Source organism: Apus apus, chromosome 9, assembly GCF_020740795.1.
Source record: "Apus apus isolate bApuApu2 chromosome 9, bApuApu2.pri.cur, whole genome shotgun sequence".
Lineage (NCBI taxonomy): Eukaryota > Metazoa > Chordata > Aves > Apodiformes > Apodidae > Apus > Apus apus.
This window is the reverse complement of record NC_067290.1, coordinates 2,208,694-2,227,121: the sequence shown is the minus strand read 5'-3', so window position 1 is coordinate 2,227,121 and position 18,428 is coordinate 2,208,694. Positions and strand designations below refer to the sequence as shown.

General features: G+C 46.2%; 1 protein-coding gene across 1 annotated transcript; it reads left to right on the top strand.

Annotated features, from left to right (window-relative positions):
- Window positions 1–3,052: 3,052 nt before the first annotated feature.
- LOC127388292 (haloacid dehalogenase-like hydrolase domain-containing 5) lies at window positions 3,053–17,760 on the top strand. Its single transcript, XM_051627637.1, has 8 exons — window positions 3,053–3,149; window positions 5,797–6,006; window positions 7,043–7,155; window positions 8,754–8,847; window positions 10,002–10,035; window positions 11,308–11,482; window positions 13,889–14,077; window positions 15,171–17,760. The coding sequence occupies exons 1-8, from the start codon at window positions 3,054–3,056 to the stop codon at window positions 15,565–15,567; spliced, it is 1,308 nt and encodes a 435-aa protein (XP_051483597.1). The 5' UTR covers window position 3,053; the 3' UTR covers window positions 15,568–17,760.
- Window positions 17,761–18,428: the final 668 nt, after the last annotated feature.

Sequence of the window (18,428 nt, the reverse complement as noted above, 5' to 3'; positions counted from 1 at the left end):
GTCCTGTGACAAGAGGCAGATGACAGCAGAGCCTGTTTAGAGTCTTACAGGTGACTAACATTGTTGTACAGGTTATGAAATCTTAAATTGGACATCTGCAGCCATGGAGGAGAAGTGCTATCTAAGGAATACAGTGTTTAACAATCAAGTAACCATGTCTGGGGCTATCCAGAGTTTCTAGATGCTCTTAGTATTCAGCTCTGTCTGTTGTAAATAATCCACTCCAGAGTGGTCAAAGCTCTCAATTGTAGAGGCAAGCTTTGTCTTACTTTGATATAAATGGTTGAACAAAAAAAGGCCTAAAAGAGTGGGAAGCATAGCTGCCAAATTCAAACCTTGAGAAAAAAGACATGAAATGCAAAACTTGAGTACTGATGGCAAGCAGACAGCTACAAGTTCTTTCCTCATCCTGTTAGCAGCTTAACTTTCTCTGCTTTGTGATAAAGCAGGAAATTAGTCTTTCTGACTGGTAATGATTTGTGTGCTCTGAGTTGCAAGCATCTATCCAGAGTTGTTAGTTTTTGCTGGTACCCCTGGAGTGTTCTCTGTTCTTGGGTTTAGAGGAGGGGATGTGCTTTTATCCATGTGCTTCCCTGTATTGCTGTAAAAGACTCTACTTCCCAGAGTTCCTTCCCTGAAACCTCCAACCACCAAGAATGGAAAAGTTACCTCCTTTCCTGTTGGATGTGCTAGCAGGTTTCTGGACTAGCAGTGCTGCAGCACAGCAGTGCACTTCACCTGGGGGAAAGACTAGGGTATGAAGGAGGAAGTTAGTGGCTTAATACCAGGCACCAGAGCCTGAGTTCCTGCAGCTGAATAAATTGGCAGGCAGTCTACCAAGTCCTCATCATGCTTCAGGAGTGTCAGTCAGCAAACCCCAGTGTGACCAGGGCAGGGGACACCAACAAAACAACTGCAGCAGCTAAATGGGCTTGCCAAAAAGGTGAAGCTCTGTTGGGAACAGCCCCTTGCCATCCATGCCCTGCTAGACTGTACATTAATTGTTCTTGTTCAGGGCAACAACTGTTTTTCTTCTAGAGGAACAGTGCTTGTAAGAAGAATACAATGCCAGCCCTCCTGTAGATCTGCTAACTGGACACTGGAAATGAACCAAGCTAGATTTAGAGGGGGAAAAACCCAACTAGTTTCTGTGGTCTGATTCAATCTGGGAGTTTGATAATACCACTGGTTGATCCCTTCTGTCACTATATGAACCTATAGTTACTATATGAATTATATGGCACAGAAAACAGGGTAAAAAGATATCAGGGGCAGAGTGATAGTGAAAGAAGGGATGAAAGTATATTAAAGGGAAAGAATGAGAGAGAAGAGAGTCAGGAGAGTTCATTGCATTAATGCTCAGAGTAGCTGCCAGCCCAGAGCAAAACCAATGTAATGAGGTGAATAGAGAAGTCTTCAAGGCAGTGTTGATCTCTGCTGACCAACACAGAAGTGCCATAAATGTACAAAATTCAACCTGGAAGCTGTGGCTGCTGCAGCAAACACTGGCTCTGCAGCTCTGAGCGCTGAGTGTTTTTAAGCCGAGTGCTCTTTTTGGCTGCATCTGAGCCCACAAATTGCAGAGTAATTGTTTTGCCTGCAGTGGCCTGTAACAAAAGGCCTTCACTCCTCCTGCTGAACAGGCTGTGGAGCTGCTGGGGCAGTTAGCAGGCTGGGCAGGTTCTGCCACCAAGCCCAGGAACCAGCCCCCACAGTTTGTCCTGGAGAAGGAAGGTGCTGGTGGGCTCAGCCTTGCAGCTGTGCTCACACGTGTGGTGTTGGGCTGGAAGCTCCTGTCCCCTGGGTAATACCTCACCTTCAACACCTCTGGGTATACAACAAACACCAGCTTATCCACTCTAGTTCGTTTCATACATGCAGCTGGGTCTGTCTCCTTAAGGCCAGGCTCTGCACTGGGCAGGAGCTTTAGGGGAATAACCTCCCTGTGCTGTTCTCTGCACCAGTTCTGGCTCGATTTTTGTGTCTCAGGAAGGTGCTCAGTTCTGTTTGCTTTAACACCTGCCACGTTGTGGGGCAGGTCACAGACTGGGGGAGTGCGGTGCCCTCCCTGGAGGATCCATTTCTCCCTGGAGCCTGAGGGAGGGTGCTGAGCAACACTGGTTGCAGGGCTGGGAAATAAGTGGCTTTACCCCATCTGGGTCATCAGATGAGCGAGGCCAGCAGGGCGAGCTTTGCAGGGCACCAGCTGATGACACTTTGTGCTTGTTCCCTCCCTTCCAAGCCCGGCTGCAGGGAAGTGCCTTTGCACTGCAGATCCCACATCTAGGACACCGCGCCGTTTGCCTGCGTTCCGTAGCCTGTTGTTTTCCCCCCGGGGCTGCCGGGGCTGGGGGGCTCGGGGGCTCGGAGCTCGGGGCTTGGGGGACTCGGGGCTCGGGGAGTGCCGGGGCTCGGAGCTGGGGGGCTCCGGGCTGCCGGAGCTGGGGGACTCGGGGCTGCCGGGGCTGCGGGGCTCGGGGCTGCAGGGCTCGGGGCTGCCGGGGTTGGGGGGCTCAGGGCTGTCGGGGGCTCGGGGCTGCGGGGCTCGGGGCTGCCGGGGGCTCGGGGCTGGGGGACTCGGGGCTGCGGGGCTCGGGGCTGCCGGGGTTGGGGGGCTCAGGGCTGTCGAGGCTCGGGGCTGGGGGACTCGGGGCTGCCGGGGCTCGGGGCTGGGGGGCTTCGGGCTGCCGGGACTCGGGGCTGCCGGGGTTGGGGGGCTCAGGGCTGTCGGGGGCTCGGGGCTGGGGGGCTCCGGGCTGCCGGGGCTGGCGGGCTCGGGGCTGCGGGGCTCGGGGCTGTCGGGGTTGGGGGGATCAGGGCTGTCGGGGACTCGGGGCTGGGGGACTCGGGGCTGTCGGGGGCTCGGGGCTGCGGGGCTCGGAGCTGGGGGTTCGGAGCTCAGGGCTGGGGGACTCAGGGCTCTGACGCGGCCGGGCTGGCGCTGACGGCTTTTGACGTTGCTCCGTGAGCTCAAACCGGAGCCCGGGGCGGGGCGTGCGGGGAGGGCATCGTCGGGCCCGGCGGGCGTGCGGGGCCGGCGCGCTCCCGCGGTCATGCGGCGCGCGTTCCCGCCGCTCCGCGCGCTCCTCAGGGCCGGCCCCGCGGGGCTTTGCGGGGCACCCGCGGCACCGGGCAGCGGCGGCGGAGCGGTGAGCCCGGCCTGTGTGTGTGTTTGTCGGGGGGCCCGGGATGCTGGGGGCTGGGATGTTTGTTTGTTGGGGGGCCCGGGATGCTGGGGGCTGGGATGTTTGTTTGTTGGGGGGCCCGGGATGCTGGGGGGCTGGGATGTTTGTTGGGGGGCCCGGGATGCTGGGGGGCCCGGGATGTTTGTTTGTTGGGGGGCCCGGGATGCTGGGGGCCCGGGATGTTTGTCGGGGGGGCCGGGATGCTGGGGGGCTGGGATGTTTGTCGGGGGGCCCGGGATGCTGGGGGCCCGGGATGCTGGGGGGCTGGGATGCTGGGGCGCCCGGGATGTTTGTTGGGGGGCCCAGGATGTTTGTCGGGGGGCCCGGGATGTGTCCCGGGAGCGGCAGCCCCGGCCGGGCGGTGCCGGTCGCTCCGAGCGGTGCGAGGCGGATTCGGAGCGAAACCGAAACGGCGCCGGAGCCCGGGCCCGGGCTTGGCCTCCGGTTCCGTCTGGCCCAGCCCAAGGGCTGCGGGCACCGCGCGGGTCCCGCTCCCGGGGCCGTCCCTGCCCGGAGGGATCGTCTCTCTCCGTCGCGTCCGGGATTTGGGAGCTGTTGCCGGGGGTCTCCCCGCCAGCTCCTGCCCTAGCCCCGCTTCCCGGCGGCTTCGGCTCCAGGCGGATGCGAAAGAGGAGCAGGGAAAAGCCGTCCCGTGCCCTGGGGGCTCAGCCCTGCAGGTCGCTGTCGCGGGGAGTTTTCCTCTGTGGTCAACAGGGAAAAAAAAAACCCAGCTGTTCGTTTCCTTATCGTCCTATGGGGAAGACAGACAGAATTCCTTCCTTGGGGCTTTTTTTTTTTTTGTCTCTGTGCACTTGGAAGATTTTTTTCTCCTACAGTTGCCTGTAAAATTCAGGTTTGTGATCTGCGTGATTTACGGAGAGCCAGGTGAGTGTGAGGATCCGTACTTAGAATCACTCAGGTTGGAAGGGACCTTGAAGATCCTCAGGTTCCACCCCCCCTGCCGCGAGCAGGGAGCCGCTGGACCAGGTTTGCAGTCTCAATGCAGCGATTTCAGGACCAGTTCACAAAGCCTGAGCTGACTTGGGTTAACCAGCGAGCTGCCCGGCCCCCCTGCAGAGCAGCTGGGTTGTTCCTGAAACGGCTGCAGGGGGGGTTTGGTTTTAAATCGGGGGCCGACCCCGTGAGCTCGGGCTCTGCTGGGCACGTAGCTGAGGCCGGGTTCCCAGGGGTGGCTGGTGTGTGTGTGTGCTCTGAGCAGGGGCAGCCTGATGAGCCAGGGGGTCTGCAGCCACTGCCCCTTGGCCTGCTGGTGGCCCCTGCCCAGCTGCAGGGAGAAGGGAGATGAGTAATTGATGGAAGAGGCAGGATGCCCTTCTCCCTGCCCGGGAGATGCTGTGGGCTGGATTGCTGGCTGTAGGTGCCCTGAGGGGGCTTGAACACGATGGCTGGCCCACCTCCCCTGGCTGGACCCGTCTCTGCTTGTGCCCCCCAGCAGCCTCACTTGCTTCATCTCTCACCCCCTTTTCCATCAAACAATGAAAGAGGGGATCATTAATCCAGTTAGGCTTGGGAGAGAAATGAAGTTTAGATAATAGACTCTTTTGGTCCATCCTTTTCCATCCTGAATTAGTAATGGTTTCATGGCATGAGAGTCCTCTCTCTCTCTCCACTCCTCAGGGTTATCACCCAGCTCATCTTTCTTACCCCCAGAAAGCCTTGCTCTCCTTTTCTGGGCCCACAAAGTCCAGTTCTTCTCCAAAGGCAACGAGATAACTGTTAGTAACTCAAATAGCATCTTTGTTTAAGGAGGCTCTAACAACAGGCAACAGTTTGCCATATATAACACTAAGAATCAACTGAAGTATAAGGAGCACAACATACCCAACTGTACTCCAACCTGCTGGGTAACAGAGGTACAAGTGACAGCCTGGATGGGTTTAGTATCTAAACATCTTGTTAGGGAGGAGCCAAATGCAATATCTGCATTCAAGACCTACTTGCTGCTGGAAAACCCACTTCCTTATTTTGATAACAGTTTATTTTGTTAGTATTCTGTGCGTTGAAATGACCTGTGCAATAGAGTGGAGTTAATCAGAAGTGAGACTTCCTGGCACAGCAGCATGGATTTTGTACCTCTTCATCAATTGAACTCAATTTGTCCTGATCATAGAACCATTCAGGTTGGAAAAGCCCCTTGGGATCACCCAGTCCAACCATCATCCCTACTCTACAAAGTTCTCCCCTAAACCAGCTCCACCAACACCACATCCAAAGATCCTTCAACACATCCAGGGATGGTGACTCCACCATCTCCCTGGGCAGCCTGTTCCAGGGTCTGACCACTCTTTCTGTGAAAAAAAAAATTCCTAATGTCCTCAGCAATGTTCTGGGACTACTTATGAAGCAAGGCAGAACTCACCAGGCTGTCTGCACAAGGAAAAGGGAGCCCTGGTGCTCCTTTGCTCACAGCAGGTATTGTAGTGTATGCACGTGCCTATAGGTCACATTAAAATACCTGCAGTTAAAGATCCATCCCCACTCTGTGGAGGCTTTTATTTTTTCAGTGGACTTCAGCTTTTGTCAGCCTTATCAAATGGGTGTAAGTGAAGGTGTAACCAATGTGTTCTTTCTTTTAATTTCCTCCTTACAGCTCAGCATCCTGCCATCCTTTGGTTTCCTTTTTGACATCGATGGTGTCCTGGTACGAGGAAAGACTCCAATTCCTGCTGCAAAAACTGCCTTTCAAAAGCTGGTTAATCCTCAGGGCCAGTTCTTGGTGCCTGTAGTGTTTGTCACCAATGCAGGGAATTGCCTTCGCCAGGAAAAAGCTGATCAGTTGTCTCAGCTGCTGGGAGTTCCAGTGAGTAGCTTCAGTCTTACTGAGTTCATTCCTTCTGGTGAAGGAGTCAAAGGTTTTACCCTCCATCAAGTGCTGCTCAGTTAAATCAGTTTTGGTTTTCCCTTAAGCCCACTGAAATGCTTTTGCTGGAGGTATAATAAAAGTAAAAAATACTGGTAAAGGTACTGATTTTTCCAATGGTAAAGCTAATGGTGTGGGGGTTTTTTTTGGTAACATTATTACTGGGGGAATAAGTCTTGCCTTCTCCTCAATAAAAATATGTGTGTGCCAGTAACATGAAACTCTGCTCCAGCAAGCTGTCTTCTGTGACAGTCTACAAGTCTGGAGCTTCCTGCTGCCTTTTGGTGCAAGTGGTAAAACTTGATCCCCCCCCTGATTTGTGGGTGCTGCAGGCAGTGGGACTTCACTGCTAGGGGCTGGGTTTCAGCATCACACAGAGAGAGCCCTCCAGTCAGTTCTGCAGTGCCTTCTGGTTCAGAAGGGGCCAGCAGGCCTGGCTGTGTCTGCAGCAATGAAATCCTGTGTGGCCTGGGTAAAATGGCACATCAATTATTATTTTAGATCTGTAAAGGCCATAAGTACTTGAATAGTAATGTTACTGGTTTGGTACCTGTTGGAAGAATGGGGTGTGTGCACTGGAAGGTGAAGGTCTTCTGACACACCTAGATCAGTGCTTCAGGCCAGCAAATGTTCCACCACTGGAATAAGGGCAGCTGCAGTTCTTCCCTTTTTGTTTTCTAAATGTGTGTGGTGATTCTGTAAAACCAGGAGAGAAAACCTGGTGTTCATGTTGAATAGAGTCGTTCTGGAAGCTGCAAGGGGCATGTGTCACAACTGGTCAGGAATGTCTTTTTTTTTCTGGTGTATTATCAATTTGTCCTCTGTGAAACTTGGGAGAGAAAAGGATAGGGTTCTGCATAGATATCTATGATTGTTTTGTAATTCATAGAATTTGTCACACCTGCTAATTCAATCTACATATGAATAACTTCTCTGAGGAAAAAACAGAAGCCTTTTGTTTTTAAATCCCACACAGATTTCCCAAGATCAAGTGATGATGTCACACAGTCCCCTGAGGATGTTCAAGCATTACCATGAAAAATGTGTTCTTGTGTCTGGACAAGGACCCCTTCTTGATATTGCTCAAGAGTATCTTTAAAAAAAAACCAAGCAAACAGCTTTCTGTTGAAGTATTTTCCTTAATCAAGGCCAGGATCAAGTCAAGACCAGATATTTCAACACTACAAATCCAGTGATAATAGTTCTTGCTAGGACGTCGAATTTACAGTTTGAAAATGGTTGTGTTGATGTTTGCTTTGCTTAGGTCTGTCTTGTTTTTAATGGGGAGGGGAAAAAAGAGAATGATTTTTTTACTTGTGTGTAAAGGAATGACACTTAGCAGAAAGGGCTGGTGCTCTCTTGAGCTTGAGAGCCTGGCATTCAACCTGTTCCTTGTCACATCTGACTTTTAGCTCAGTGGCTCAAGATCTTCATGTAAGCATTCTGGCCAGGCCATGGCACCCAGGTTTTGTAACCAACACCTAGAGTAGAACTATCCTTGAAAATATTTACCTGCTTCTGTACAAACTGCCAAAAGGAACTGGAATTATGTGGATGCAACACAGGTATCAAAGCTTCAAGCTGTAATTTAATGACCTTTGCTTTTGCATAATCCTTGCTCATGCTTCCAGTAACTCCCTTCTGCACTTCTTCTTTATTGGGATATTAATTCCAGTTGGTGGAAATAATAAGTTGTAAAAAATGTATGTGCAGCTTTTAAGTATAAGCTTTATTTTAAACACAAGGATGTGAAAAAGTTACTAAAGGAACTGTCAACATTTGTTAGGTGGGGCCAGGGGAAAAGTATAATACAAGATATAAAAGGTGTATTTCTTTTAGATAGCAGTTTCATACAGGATAATCTTATTTTAAAATAACTTTACAAATGGCCTGTGGTGTTAATTTCAATACAAAATCAGGTGGCTTAGTTTGTATAACATATATTTAAATAGCTTTTATTTCCATTTACAGTGTAAGAAGTCGTCGTGGTGTTGTAGCATCACAACTGCTTTTTACACAAATGAGCAGAGGTAGTTTGCCTACTGTTAATTAAGTTTAAATGAGTGGGATATATCAGCACTGAAGAGCACTGCTATGCAAATCAGGAGGCTGGTTTTTTCCCCTCTAGGTCCTTTCCTTTTTTGATGTGTTTTGGTATTATCTTAACGACCTTCACAGTATGATTAAACCAGATGGTCAGCTCACCATTTTGCAAGAGTCTGAGCTTTACAGTGTTTGTTTGTTTGGCACCATGGCCTAAGGGCAGCACAGTTTATGGAGACAGGACTTTTTCCTCAACTAGCTTGTATTTCTTTCCTATAATAATGACACAAGAAGTCCTGCTGCCAGGTACAAATCTTGTTGTGCTTATGGAAGGATGACCTTGGAGTCCTGCAGGTGTAGAGTGAATTCTTGCTTTTCATCCCATTGTGAGCAAGATTTATATATATATATATATATATATATATATATATAATTTCTGTCTTAAGATTTCAGACACAGAGGTCTCCTGTTTGAACTACTGAGATGATCAGCTTTTTATCTCTCAGAAGAAACAGTCTTCAGTATGTTGTTTCTCACCTAAATAGTTTGCTGTACCAGATAAACTGTGTATGTTAAAATGGAATTACTGATGGTTAGAATCTTTCTCAAGAGCAGTTCTCTGTCCTTAACTGGTTTCCCCCCAGCCTGGGTTTCTGCCAGCCCATTACCATTGAAACCTTGCGGGAGAAACACCCTTTGCTGGATGTAGTTGATCATGACAGGAGACCTGATGTTCTGGTGAGTCAGTATTCTTGTTTTAAAATTCTTTGTTTCTTCATGAGATGACCTCCTATAATAGGGGGCCAATATTTAAACCACTGAGCTAATGCTGTTGGTCTTGCATTGTATTTTGGCTTTGCTTTGCTGCTGCTTTATTTGATTACAGCATTTTCAATAACCACTGCATAGACTGCTTCCTGCCAGTGGAAATTCTTTAACATGACCATTGATTTTGTAACTTACTGTTGTGGGGAAACTTATAATTAAGTACAGGTACCTAATTCAGATTCTGTCCTGGAAAGCTTACTGGCTTCCTCAGATGTGTGGAAGCTTTTTCCTCCAGTGTAGGATTGTCTTGGTGTTGTTCCTAGGCTGTGAGGTTGCTTGGACTGTAAATGAATGCTTTGCAGATAACTGATTTTTCTCCAAAGGACTCCCCTTCTTGTTGATACCATTATTTAAATATATTTAAATACAGTGTGGTAGGTGCAGAATTTCAAAAAGAAGTGAATGCACACACAGGGAAGGTGTGCCTGTGCTGTGCATATTCAGGGTCAGTGCATGGAGTGGATTGGTCAGTAAATTCTGGGTGGTTCCTAGAACCCAAAACTCAGTTATCTCAGTAAAATCACCTTTTGCCTTATTTCTCAACCACACTGGTGTAGAAGTTCAAGAAACTCTTAACTCCCCAAAGAGAGTCAATAATGAAGTGCAAATTCTTATTTGCTTAGCAAATATATTCTGTGTTATACAATGTATTGTTATTCTTTCTTAACAGTGTTAAATACATTTTAAAATGTTTTCTTCAAATGCCTTGTTAATACTAGAAGCCTCTTACTCCTGTGGAAAACCAAACATCCATACTTTAATACACAAGTAAATTAAACAACTGAGTCTTTGTAGCTTGGCAGAGGGAGATGAACAGATGTAGGAGGGCAGGGAATGTAGAACACACAAACTGGTCTGTGGTCCATTTGCCATGACACCCACTTCAGAACTGAACTACAAGTTTCTACCTAGACTGTGACACCAGGTATATACCAAAATAGAGTGTGTTTCCTGTCAGTGTTGCAGAAGGCAACAGTGGAAGCTATCCTTGAATTTGTTCTGTTAAAAATAGTAGTAGAAGTTTAATCTTGTAGAAAACTTACTTTTTTTTTTCCTTATTGCAGTACCCCTCTGCTGTGGAGCTTCCCAAGATTGAGGGTCAGTTATCTTTACTTGCAACTATTAATTAGTAGATGAAATACCTTTATTGTACTTTATAATGAGAATTTCTTTTTAGATTGTTGGGCACTTCATGAAGTTGGCTGAGGCAATTCTAAGATGTCCTTGTTAATTATAGCTGGCACTGATTAGAAATGGATCATGTGTGATAAAGCTGGGGTTTTTTTTTAATGTGTGCAATTCTCAGCCATGTGGTTTTGAAGTCTCAGAAGGCAGGTGAGGCCTGCTTTCCATTGCATCTTCCTTTCTCACAGTCTGTTGTTGCTTTCCTTTGAAAAACTGACGTGTTCAGAAACACTCAGTCTTGTTTGCACAGTGGTCAGAGTGGTCACTTGAGAGTTGTAGCAGGAGAAGCCTCTTGTTGCAGCAAACCATTGTCACCTCCATTGCATCCCAATACAGGAAAGGAGAGACTGGGCTTCAGGATTTTAAAACACCCACATCAGATTATTGCTGGAGGCCAGAAAAATATCTAAAACCAGGATTCAAATATTGTTTTAAGATGCACAAAATGACATCTCTGATGGTTTATTTAAATAGTGTGAATAAACGCTGAGGTTTATTTAAATGTCTATTGGCTGCCTTTCTCTAGCCTGAAACTCTCACCCATGGGTCTTTTGCCAACATGCTGATTAGAGATGGTCTTTGCATCCCAGTAAGGGTATCTGACAAGATCTTTATCCCAAGATCAAGGCAGAAATCCAGTCACAATAACCATTGATATTTCAGTTTGTGTTCATGTTTGAGACTGGGGGAAGGGCAGGGAAGAGAAACTATACATAGAACTATATTAAAATCAAACAAACCCACTATCAGAGATCAAGCCACCTTGTTCTGTGTGTTCCACTTGTGTTTTCTTCCATTCCTTAAAGCACTCATTATATTGTCCTCAGCTCAATTCACAATATGTGGATATTTTAAAATCCTGAAGTCCAGTTCCTGCTTTCCTGTACCCAGATACAGAAGACTCTGAAATACAATCTAGAAGTTATTGTTTTGTGGTGCAATGGAGAATCTTAGCCAATAAAAAACCACATTTCTTAAAGCTGTAGATTTTGCAGTGGGGTCTTGATACTTCTGAGGTTTCCTGTGAATGAAGGTGTATGTCATAAAGCTCAAAGTCAATGTGACTAATGTTCCTGGTTAAATCAGATTCCTTGCTCAGTCTCTTCAGACCATGTTTCAGCATCAGAGATTTGGTGCCCAATTAACTAATTCCATAACTCTAGTTTGAAATTCTTGTTCTCCTAGCTGTTGTTTTGTTTGGGGAGCCAGTCAGATGGGAAACCAACCTCCAGTTGATCATAGACGTTTTGCTGACAAGTGGCTATCCTGGAAATCCATATCACCATGAAAATTATCCTCATATTCCAGTACTTGCTTGTAACATGGATCTGATGTGGGTGGCTGAAGCTCAGTCTCCAAGGTAAGTGCAGTTATAACAGGTAGGTGACAGGAGGTCCCAGCCTGGAATAAAACATCTCTGAAGCAGTGCACATCAGCAAATGCTGCCTTGTTACTCTCTACATTATGGCTTTCAGGAAATCAGTTCCTCAAGATAAAACCTGCTTTTAAGCCCTGAACCTTTTTGTTTCCCCACGCCCAGAAGAGTGGGGAAAGAGATGTTTGCCCCAGGGCCTTGGAGTCTCAGTTCAAAGGAAAAAAAAGTAAAAAAATTATCAAGACCATTTGTTTCATTTCATTGGTTCTTTGGTATTTCATTTTCCAGGCTAGTTTCTGGCAGGGTAAAGAATTGACCCTGGTAGTTGAAAGCAGGGAATGTTTTTGAGCTGAGCACAATATAATGAGTGCTTTAAGGAATGGAAGAAAACACAAGTGGAACACACAGAACAAGGTGGCTTGATCTCTGATAGTGGGTTTGTTTGATTTTAATATAGTTTTATGTATAGTTTCTCTTCCCTGCCCTTCCCCCAGTCTCAAACATGAACACAAACTGAAATATCAATGGTTATTGTGACTGGATTTCTGCCTTGATCTTGGGATAAAGATCTTGTCAGATACCCTTACTGGGATGCAAAGACCATCTCTAATCAGCATGTTGGCAAAAGACCCATGGGTGAGAGTTTCAGGCTAGAGAAAGGCAGCCAATAGGTATCTGCAGTGAACAAGGCAGGTGCTTCCAGTTGTGTTCTTTGGGAACAGTGTAAAGTTCATTTTTCCCTTGGAGTTTGGCAGTGTGACAAGGTGGCATCTGTCAGTGCTGGTCCCTTCACTATTGGAGTAACATCCCGTGGCTAAAGTGCTTTAATCTTGTGATTGCTGGAAATAATTTTATGCTTATTTATTGATGTTTCATAGAACAGAGCAACAAGCAGAGCAGAGAGAAGGAAGGAGGAGTTAACTCAGAATTCAGAACAGCTAATTCTGTCCCACATCAGAAAGTGCTACAACTGCTTCCTTCTTTGTAGTTTTTTTTTCTTGGGAGTCTTTTGGTTTCTAGGCCACTAGTGGTTTCTTAGTTCACCTCTTACAGTTCTGCTGGTTTCTGATTCTCATTATGTTGGTATTTTGAGGTTTTTTGACTGTAGATACTTGGTTTGAGCAGCTATGCTAATCTGTGCACCTTAGAAGTTACCTTGCAGCCCTCCTTAAGTAATGTGTAATTTACTGTATTTGTTATTTAAACTGTTGAATTGTTGTATAGCAGCCTTTTATTCTTCTATGTTTTTGGTAATTCCATATTTCTCAAGTGAGACGTTTTAGTTCCTCCCTAATATCACTCCCCCACTGGAGTAATAAAGTAAAACTGCTTTTGTCATCTTGAGGCTCTAAATTGCTGGTTTGCTGGCTCAGTTGATGACCCATCATCACTGTTTCTACATTGATCAGAATAACTGAGTGACTTACCAAAAAGCATGCTGTGGAATTACAGTTCTTTGATTCTCCTTTGCATCTAGTTTTTTAGAGAAACACCTGCAGGTTTTTCATTTCCACATTACAAGTGGGTTTTGATACACTCTCCTGTTCCAGGAGAGATTGATTTTCCTTCTGTCTGACTTCCCTTTTCCACGTCTCTTCTTTGTTAATTTCCCTGATTCTGTTGGGTCCCTGCAGAGACACAGGTCACTACATCACAGGCTACACATCATTTCAGGGACCATCATTTTTGGAGCTGGTTGTCTTGGTTTAGTGGTCAGGATGAACCAAAACCCAGAGGACAGAATTCCTCTCTGTTACTCCCCTCCAACCTCCCAGGGGAAGATTAAAGGAGAACAAGGACGAGAGACTTTGAGGTTGTAACTAGAACAGGTTTAGTAGAAAAGGGAAGAGATAGCAACGTGGGATGATGAAAAAAATATACAAATATGTACAAATCCCAATTTCAGTGGTCGCTGATGTGTCAGAAGTCCCTTGTGACAGAGGCAATTTGGGAAAAGGGTCCCATGGCTCCAGATCCTGCAGAGCACGTGGTGAGCTGAAGGCAAGAGCAAAGGCAAAAGGGAGCAGGAATGAGTGGATTTCCTGTCCCTGGATCCCTCTCTCTAGCTCCTTGTATTGATGCCATAAAATTAGCCCATGCCCCCTCCAACCATTAGTGCATCTACTGAAATGCAGGTAGCACACAAACCACTGCAGTGTTTTAAAAAATGGGTAGGTCTGTTGTGGCCTCCTGATAACATGTTTTTATGGTGATGTTTATTGTGAAGCTAATCAGCACTTAATTTCCAGTGCAACAGCTGTGGGGACGTTGCAGGCAAACACAGGGAAGTGTGATAGTCACGGGATGGGGTTTATTCCTAAGAGATCATGCAATAAGTAACGTGTGTTTATGTGGACTGACATCATTTCATTTCCTCCTCTGTCTGCCTAGGTTTGGGCACGGCACCTTCATGGTTTGTTTGGAGAACATTTACAAGAAGATCACGGGCAAAGACCTGAAGTACGAGGCCTTGATGGGCAAGCCCAGCCAAGTGACCTACCAGTTTGCAGAGCAGCTCCTGAGGGCGCAGGCAGCCCGGCGCCGCTGGGGACAGCCCATCCACACCCTCTATGCTGTCGGGTGAGGAGCCCCAGGGTCTAACCACTGCAGCAGGGAGGCACCCACACGTGCCAGGAAACAAAAACTACTCCTTTCCTTTCTCATGCCATCAAGGCCACAGCAAGTTCTTGGTGCCGCGGGGTACTCCTGGTGGTGGTTTTTGAGCCTCACTCTTTCTAAGCCTGAAAATTGATAATGCTTTGCTCTCCCTGTGGGCAGTTTATGTAGAAGCACAGAATGTGGCTTGTGTGCACTGAGATTTCTCCCACATTTTATGTTATTTTATTCTTATTTCTCTAATAGGCTGTATGAATCTAACAGAAGGAACTTGCGTGGGTGTTTCGTTAGGTTGATTGATAGAATGTCAAAAAGCTTTGAGTTTCAAGGGCATGTAGTGATAGGACATGGGGTAATGGATAAAAACTGGAAGAGGTGAGATTTAGGTGAGATGTTAGGAAGAAATTATTCACTGTAAGGCTGGTGAGACCCAGGTTGCCCAGAGAAGCTGTGGCTGCCCCATCCCTGGCAGTGTTGAAGGGCAGGTTGGATGGGGCTCTGAGCAGCCTGGGCTGGTGGGAGGTGTCCCTGCCCATGCAGGGGGTTGGGACTGGATCATCTTTAAGGTCCCTTCTAACCCAAACCATTCTAGGACTCTGTTATTCTAAGTGATGGTTATTAGGGAATGTAGAGCTGTCATTTATTTGTGAGATCATTAAGCTCAGTCATATGCTCCTGTCTGTGCTGTCGCATCATAGAATCCTTTTCACAGGAGGATAGAGCTGTATTGTATTAAAGACTGTTCCAGAATCTCCAAGATGGAAATATAATAAGCCCATTCATGGACTGCTAGTACCTATCCTTGTTTTACCCTTCCCCTGCCTCAGTCTGCAATTTCAACATGGAGAAGGATTCACTTTTGTCATCTCATGCTTAATAAAAACGGTGTAATGAAACAGCGGTAGGACTGGGTGTGTGCTTCTCTGCATCCTGCCCCAGAAAGCTTTGTGAAGTACAAAATAAACTGTAAATTGAAGACGTAAACCTGTCTTGCATACCATTGCAATCTGAGCAGTAGAACTGCACTGCTGACTGAAGTTTCCTCTTGTGTTTGCAGAGATAATCTCATGACTGATGTCTACGGTGCCAACCTTTACAACCGCTACCTTGAAGAGAACTCCAGGAAAGGTTCAAAATCACGGGTTCAGGCCCAAGTTGCTGGTGGCAGAGGATCTGCCTCTCTCTCTCAGGTCAATGAAATAGACAACAGCTGGGAGAATGAATTAGCTTCTGCAGCTGCTGCCCACTGTAGGTCCATTCTTGTTTGTACTGGGGTTTACAACCCTCACACAGAGGTACCCCTGGATACCGGAGAGAGAATAACTGAAACTGTGTTCCATGGCCACAGAGATTTTAGATTTGACCCTGGTTTAGTAGAACCAGATCATATTGTGCCAGATGTTGATGCTGCTGTAGACCTGGTCTTCCAGCTGGAGAACTTTGCACCTAATTGAGATGACATGTTTTATTCAGGAATGATCAGTGCTGTGCTTCCCAAAAAAATCAAACTGTGCTTTAAAATCATGCCACAAACTGCTGCTTTCTGAAATGTTTAGCTTTTAAATTAATGTGATACCAAGTCTATTTATTAAAAATATACTTAGGTATATTAATATACTTCGTGCAAGTATATTAAGTATCAATAATGCCTTTCAGAGTATTTTGAAATATGTTATTTCTTGCTTTTATTGTCCTGTATTCTACTTCTGTTCATTATGTGATGTGTTTTAATTGATTTTTTTTAATAATAGCTTATGCTTGTTACTGGTATTTGGATTCCCCCATGACAGGACATTCTTTTGTTTGCTCAAAGATTTAACTTCCAGGTGTTGGGGATCTTGAGGATCCCTGCTGGGGGTGCTGGGGTCACTTGCACAGTTCCAGGTTGGCTGGTGCAGAGCACAGCAAGTGTTGCTGCTGGGTGTTCTGCAAGCAAGGAGTGCCCTTTCAAATCAGAGTCAAGCTCTGTTCTGCTGCTTTGTTCTTGCTCATGTGTCACCCTGCAGCCTTTCTTCCCATCTCTTTTCCCTGTGCCTGGAGCTGCTATTGCTTTGCTCTGCTGACACGTGAAGCCTTAATGGAAATGCCCATGGAAGGTGGAAGAGGCCAACTTGTTAACGCCAGCCAACTTTGGAACTCCAACCAAGCTGAGAAGGAAGTGGATAACAGTGGCATAATGCCTACCCTTTTGGGTCTTTGCCTTTTTATCTGCACTTTTTTGAGGAATTTAGAATCTTAAGACAACTTCATAGAATCATTAAGGTTGGTAAGGGATCTTAAAAGATCACCAAGCTCCAACCCCCCTGCCACGAGCAGGGAACCACCAGAGCAGGCTGCACAAAACCTCATCCAACCTGGCCTTAAAATCCTCCAGGGATGGGGCATCAACAACCTCCCTGGGCAACCCATTCCAGTTCCTCACCACCCTTAGAGTGAAGAATTTCTTCCTCATATCTCACCTAAATCTCCCCTCTCTCAGTTTAAAACCATCACCCCTTGTCCTATCACTATCTTCTCTGATGAAAAGCCCCTCCCCAGCTTTCCTGGAGCCCCTTCAGGCACTGCAAGCTGCTCTGAGGTCTCCAATTAAGCAATTGCTTTATGCATTTCTGTCAGTTGGACTTTTCCACTGAATGAGTGAGTGACCACTGTTTGGGTAAAAAGTGCCTAGTAATTTACTTGAAGCTTCACAGCACTGTGGTAATTAACCAGCCTTTAGTGCAATATATTTCATTCCGTGTCAATGTTATACCTTGTTTGGTGCATGGATTTTATAGCTGTTCATTTAAAAAAAAAAAGAAGTAATTTATGTAGTTATTTTTCTAAAATACTTTAAAATGTTTTCATTCAAAAGATGCCTTTGAGAAAATATTGTTGTGTTACTTTGTTATAACACAGTATGTGGTGGACCTGTGATGTAAGCTTAGAAGACATAAGCCAGTTAAGTGTGTTTAGGCACAAGGTCAATTTACACAGAAAGGTCACTTAACATCCCCATGGGGGCTGGTCAGGTTTTTATGGTTTTGGTTTGTTGTCTTGTTTCAAGTTAGGAATTGTACAAACAAAATTCTGTGTGTCTTTGGTTTCCCCAAGTCCTCGCAGAAAGCTTTGGTGGCATAAAGTGAAAGGACTTCTTCACTGCTTCTTATCCTGAAAGGAAAATCTGAAAACTCCTGTCGTGAAGAGGACATGGCTGCTGTGAAGTCAGAGTTTTTTGGTTGTGTCTCCTCCATTTGCAAACCAGTGTGACCACCTCTCTCTGCTGTTTCAGGTTTGTTGGTTCAGTCCCTCATCATGTAGCTTTCAGCGTGCCCTGCTGGATCCACTTGAAGGACACTGCTCTAAACAGTGCATTTCCTTTTTCTTCACTGGGGAAGCATTTCAAGCAGCATGTCCTTGCCTTTTTAAATCATTACAATGAACAGATACATACACCTGTTTCTTCAGCACTTGTCTGTACTGCGCAGATTGTTTGCAAAGTTTGCCAAATCTTTCTAAGTAAAGACTTGTGAAATGTTGGGGTGACCCAAGTTATGTTGTTTCAGTACTGAAGGACGTTGCAGAGCTCTTCAGCTCTTACTGGAAGTGGTTTCAGGCTGTCAGTGAAGCAAGGAATAAAAATGTACAGGTTGATTAAGAACAGAAAATGTTTTATTTGCTTCCTTCTTTATTTTACCCTCAGATTATGGATGAACACTTGAAAAGGTTCATGAAGGAAATGTGTATATACTTTCTAAACTTCATCTCTCATGGTGATGTGGACTTGTAATGCCTATGTAGAAAGAAACACACCATTTGGCTGCTAATCAGGCTGCTACTGTTTTTTAAGTGATAGCAAGACAGGTTTTTAGTCTGTATCCCTCTCAGACCATTTAGGCTACGCCTGCACTGCCAGTGTTGCCTGATGAGTCTGCTTGAGCTGCCTTTGGATGTGGGGCTGGGACCATCAGCAGGCTGGGGTGCACTGGGTTTGGAGCTGTGTCACCACTGAACAACAGGCAGTTGTTGTCACAGGTGGTGGACAGAGATGGTTAATATATATGGGCACATATATATATATATATATAAAATATGTACCCATATATATTATATATGGGTATATATATATTACTGTGAAACACAAAAGAGATGTTTTAGTGGTGTAGACACTTGGGGTGGCATATGAGTGAACCAGGCACATATTTTGGTGACCTATCTTGGAAAATACATTTTTGAGGAAGGAGCTGAAGAAGTCTGTGGAGTCACCACTGAGGATGTTCACCCTGCAGTGTCCACCCTCGATGCTCCTACAGCTGCACTGCAGTGCTAAGCTAGA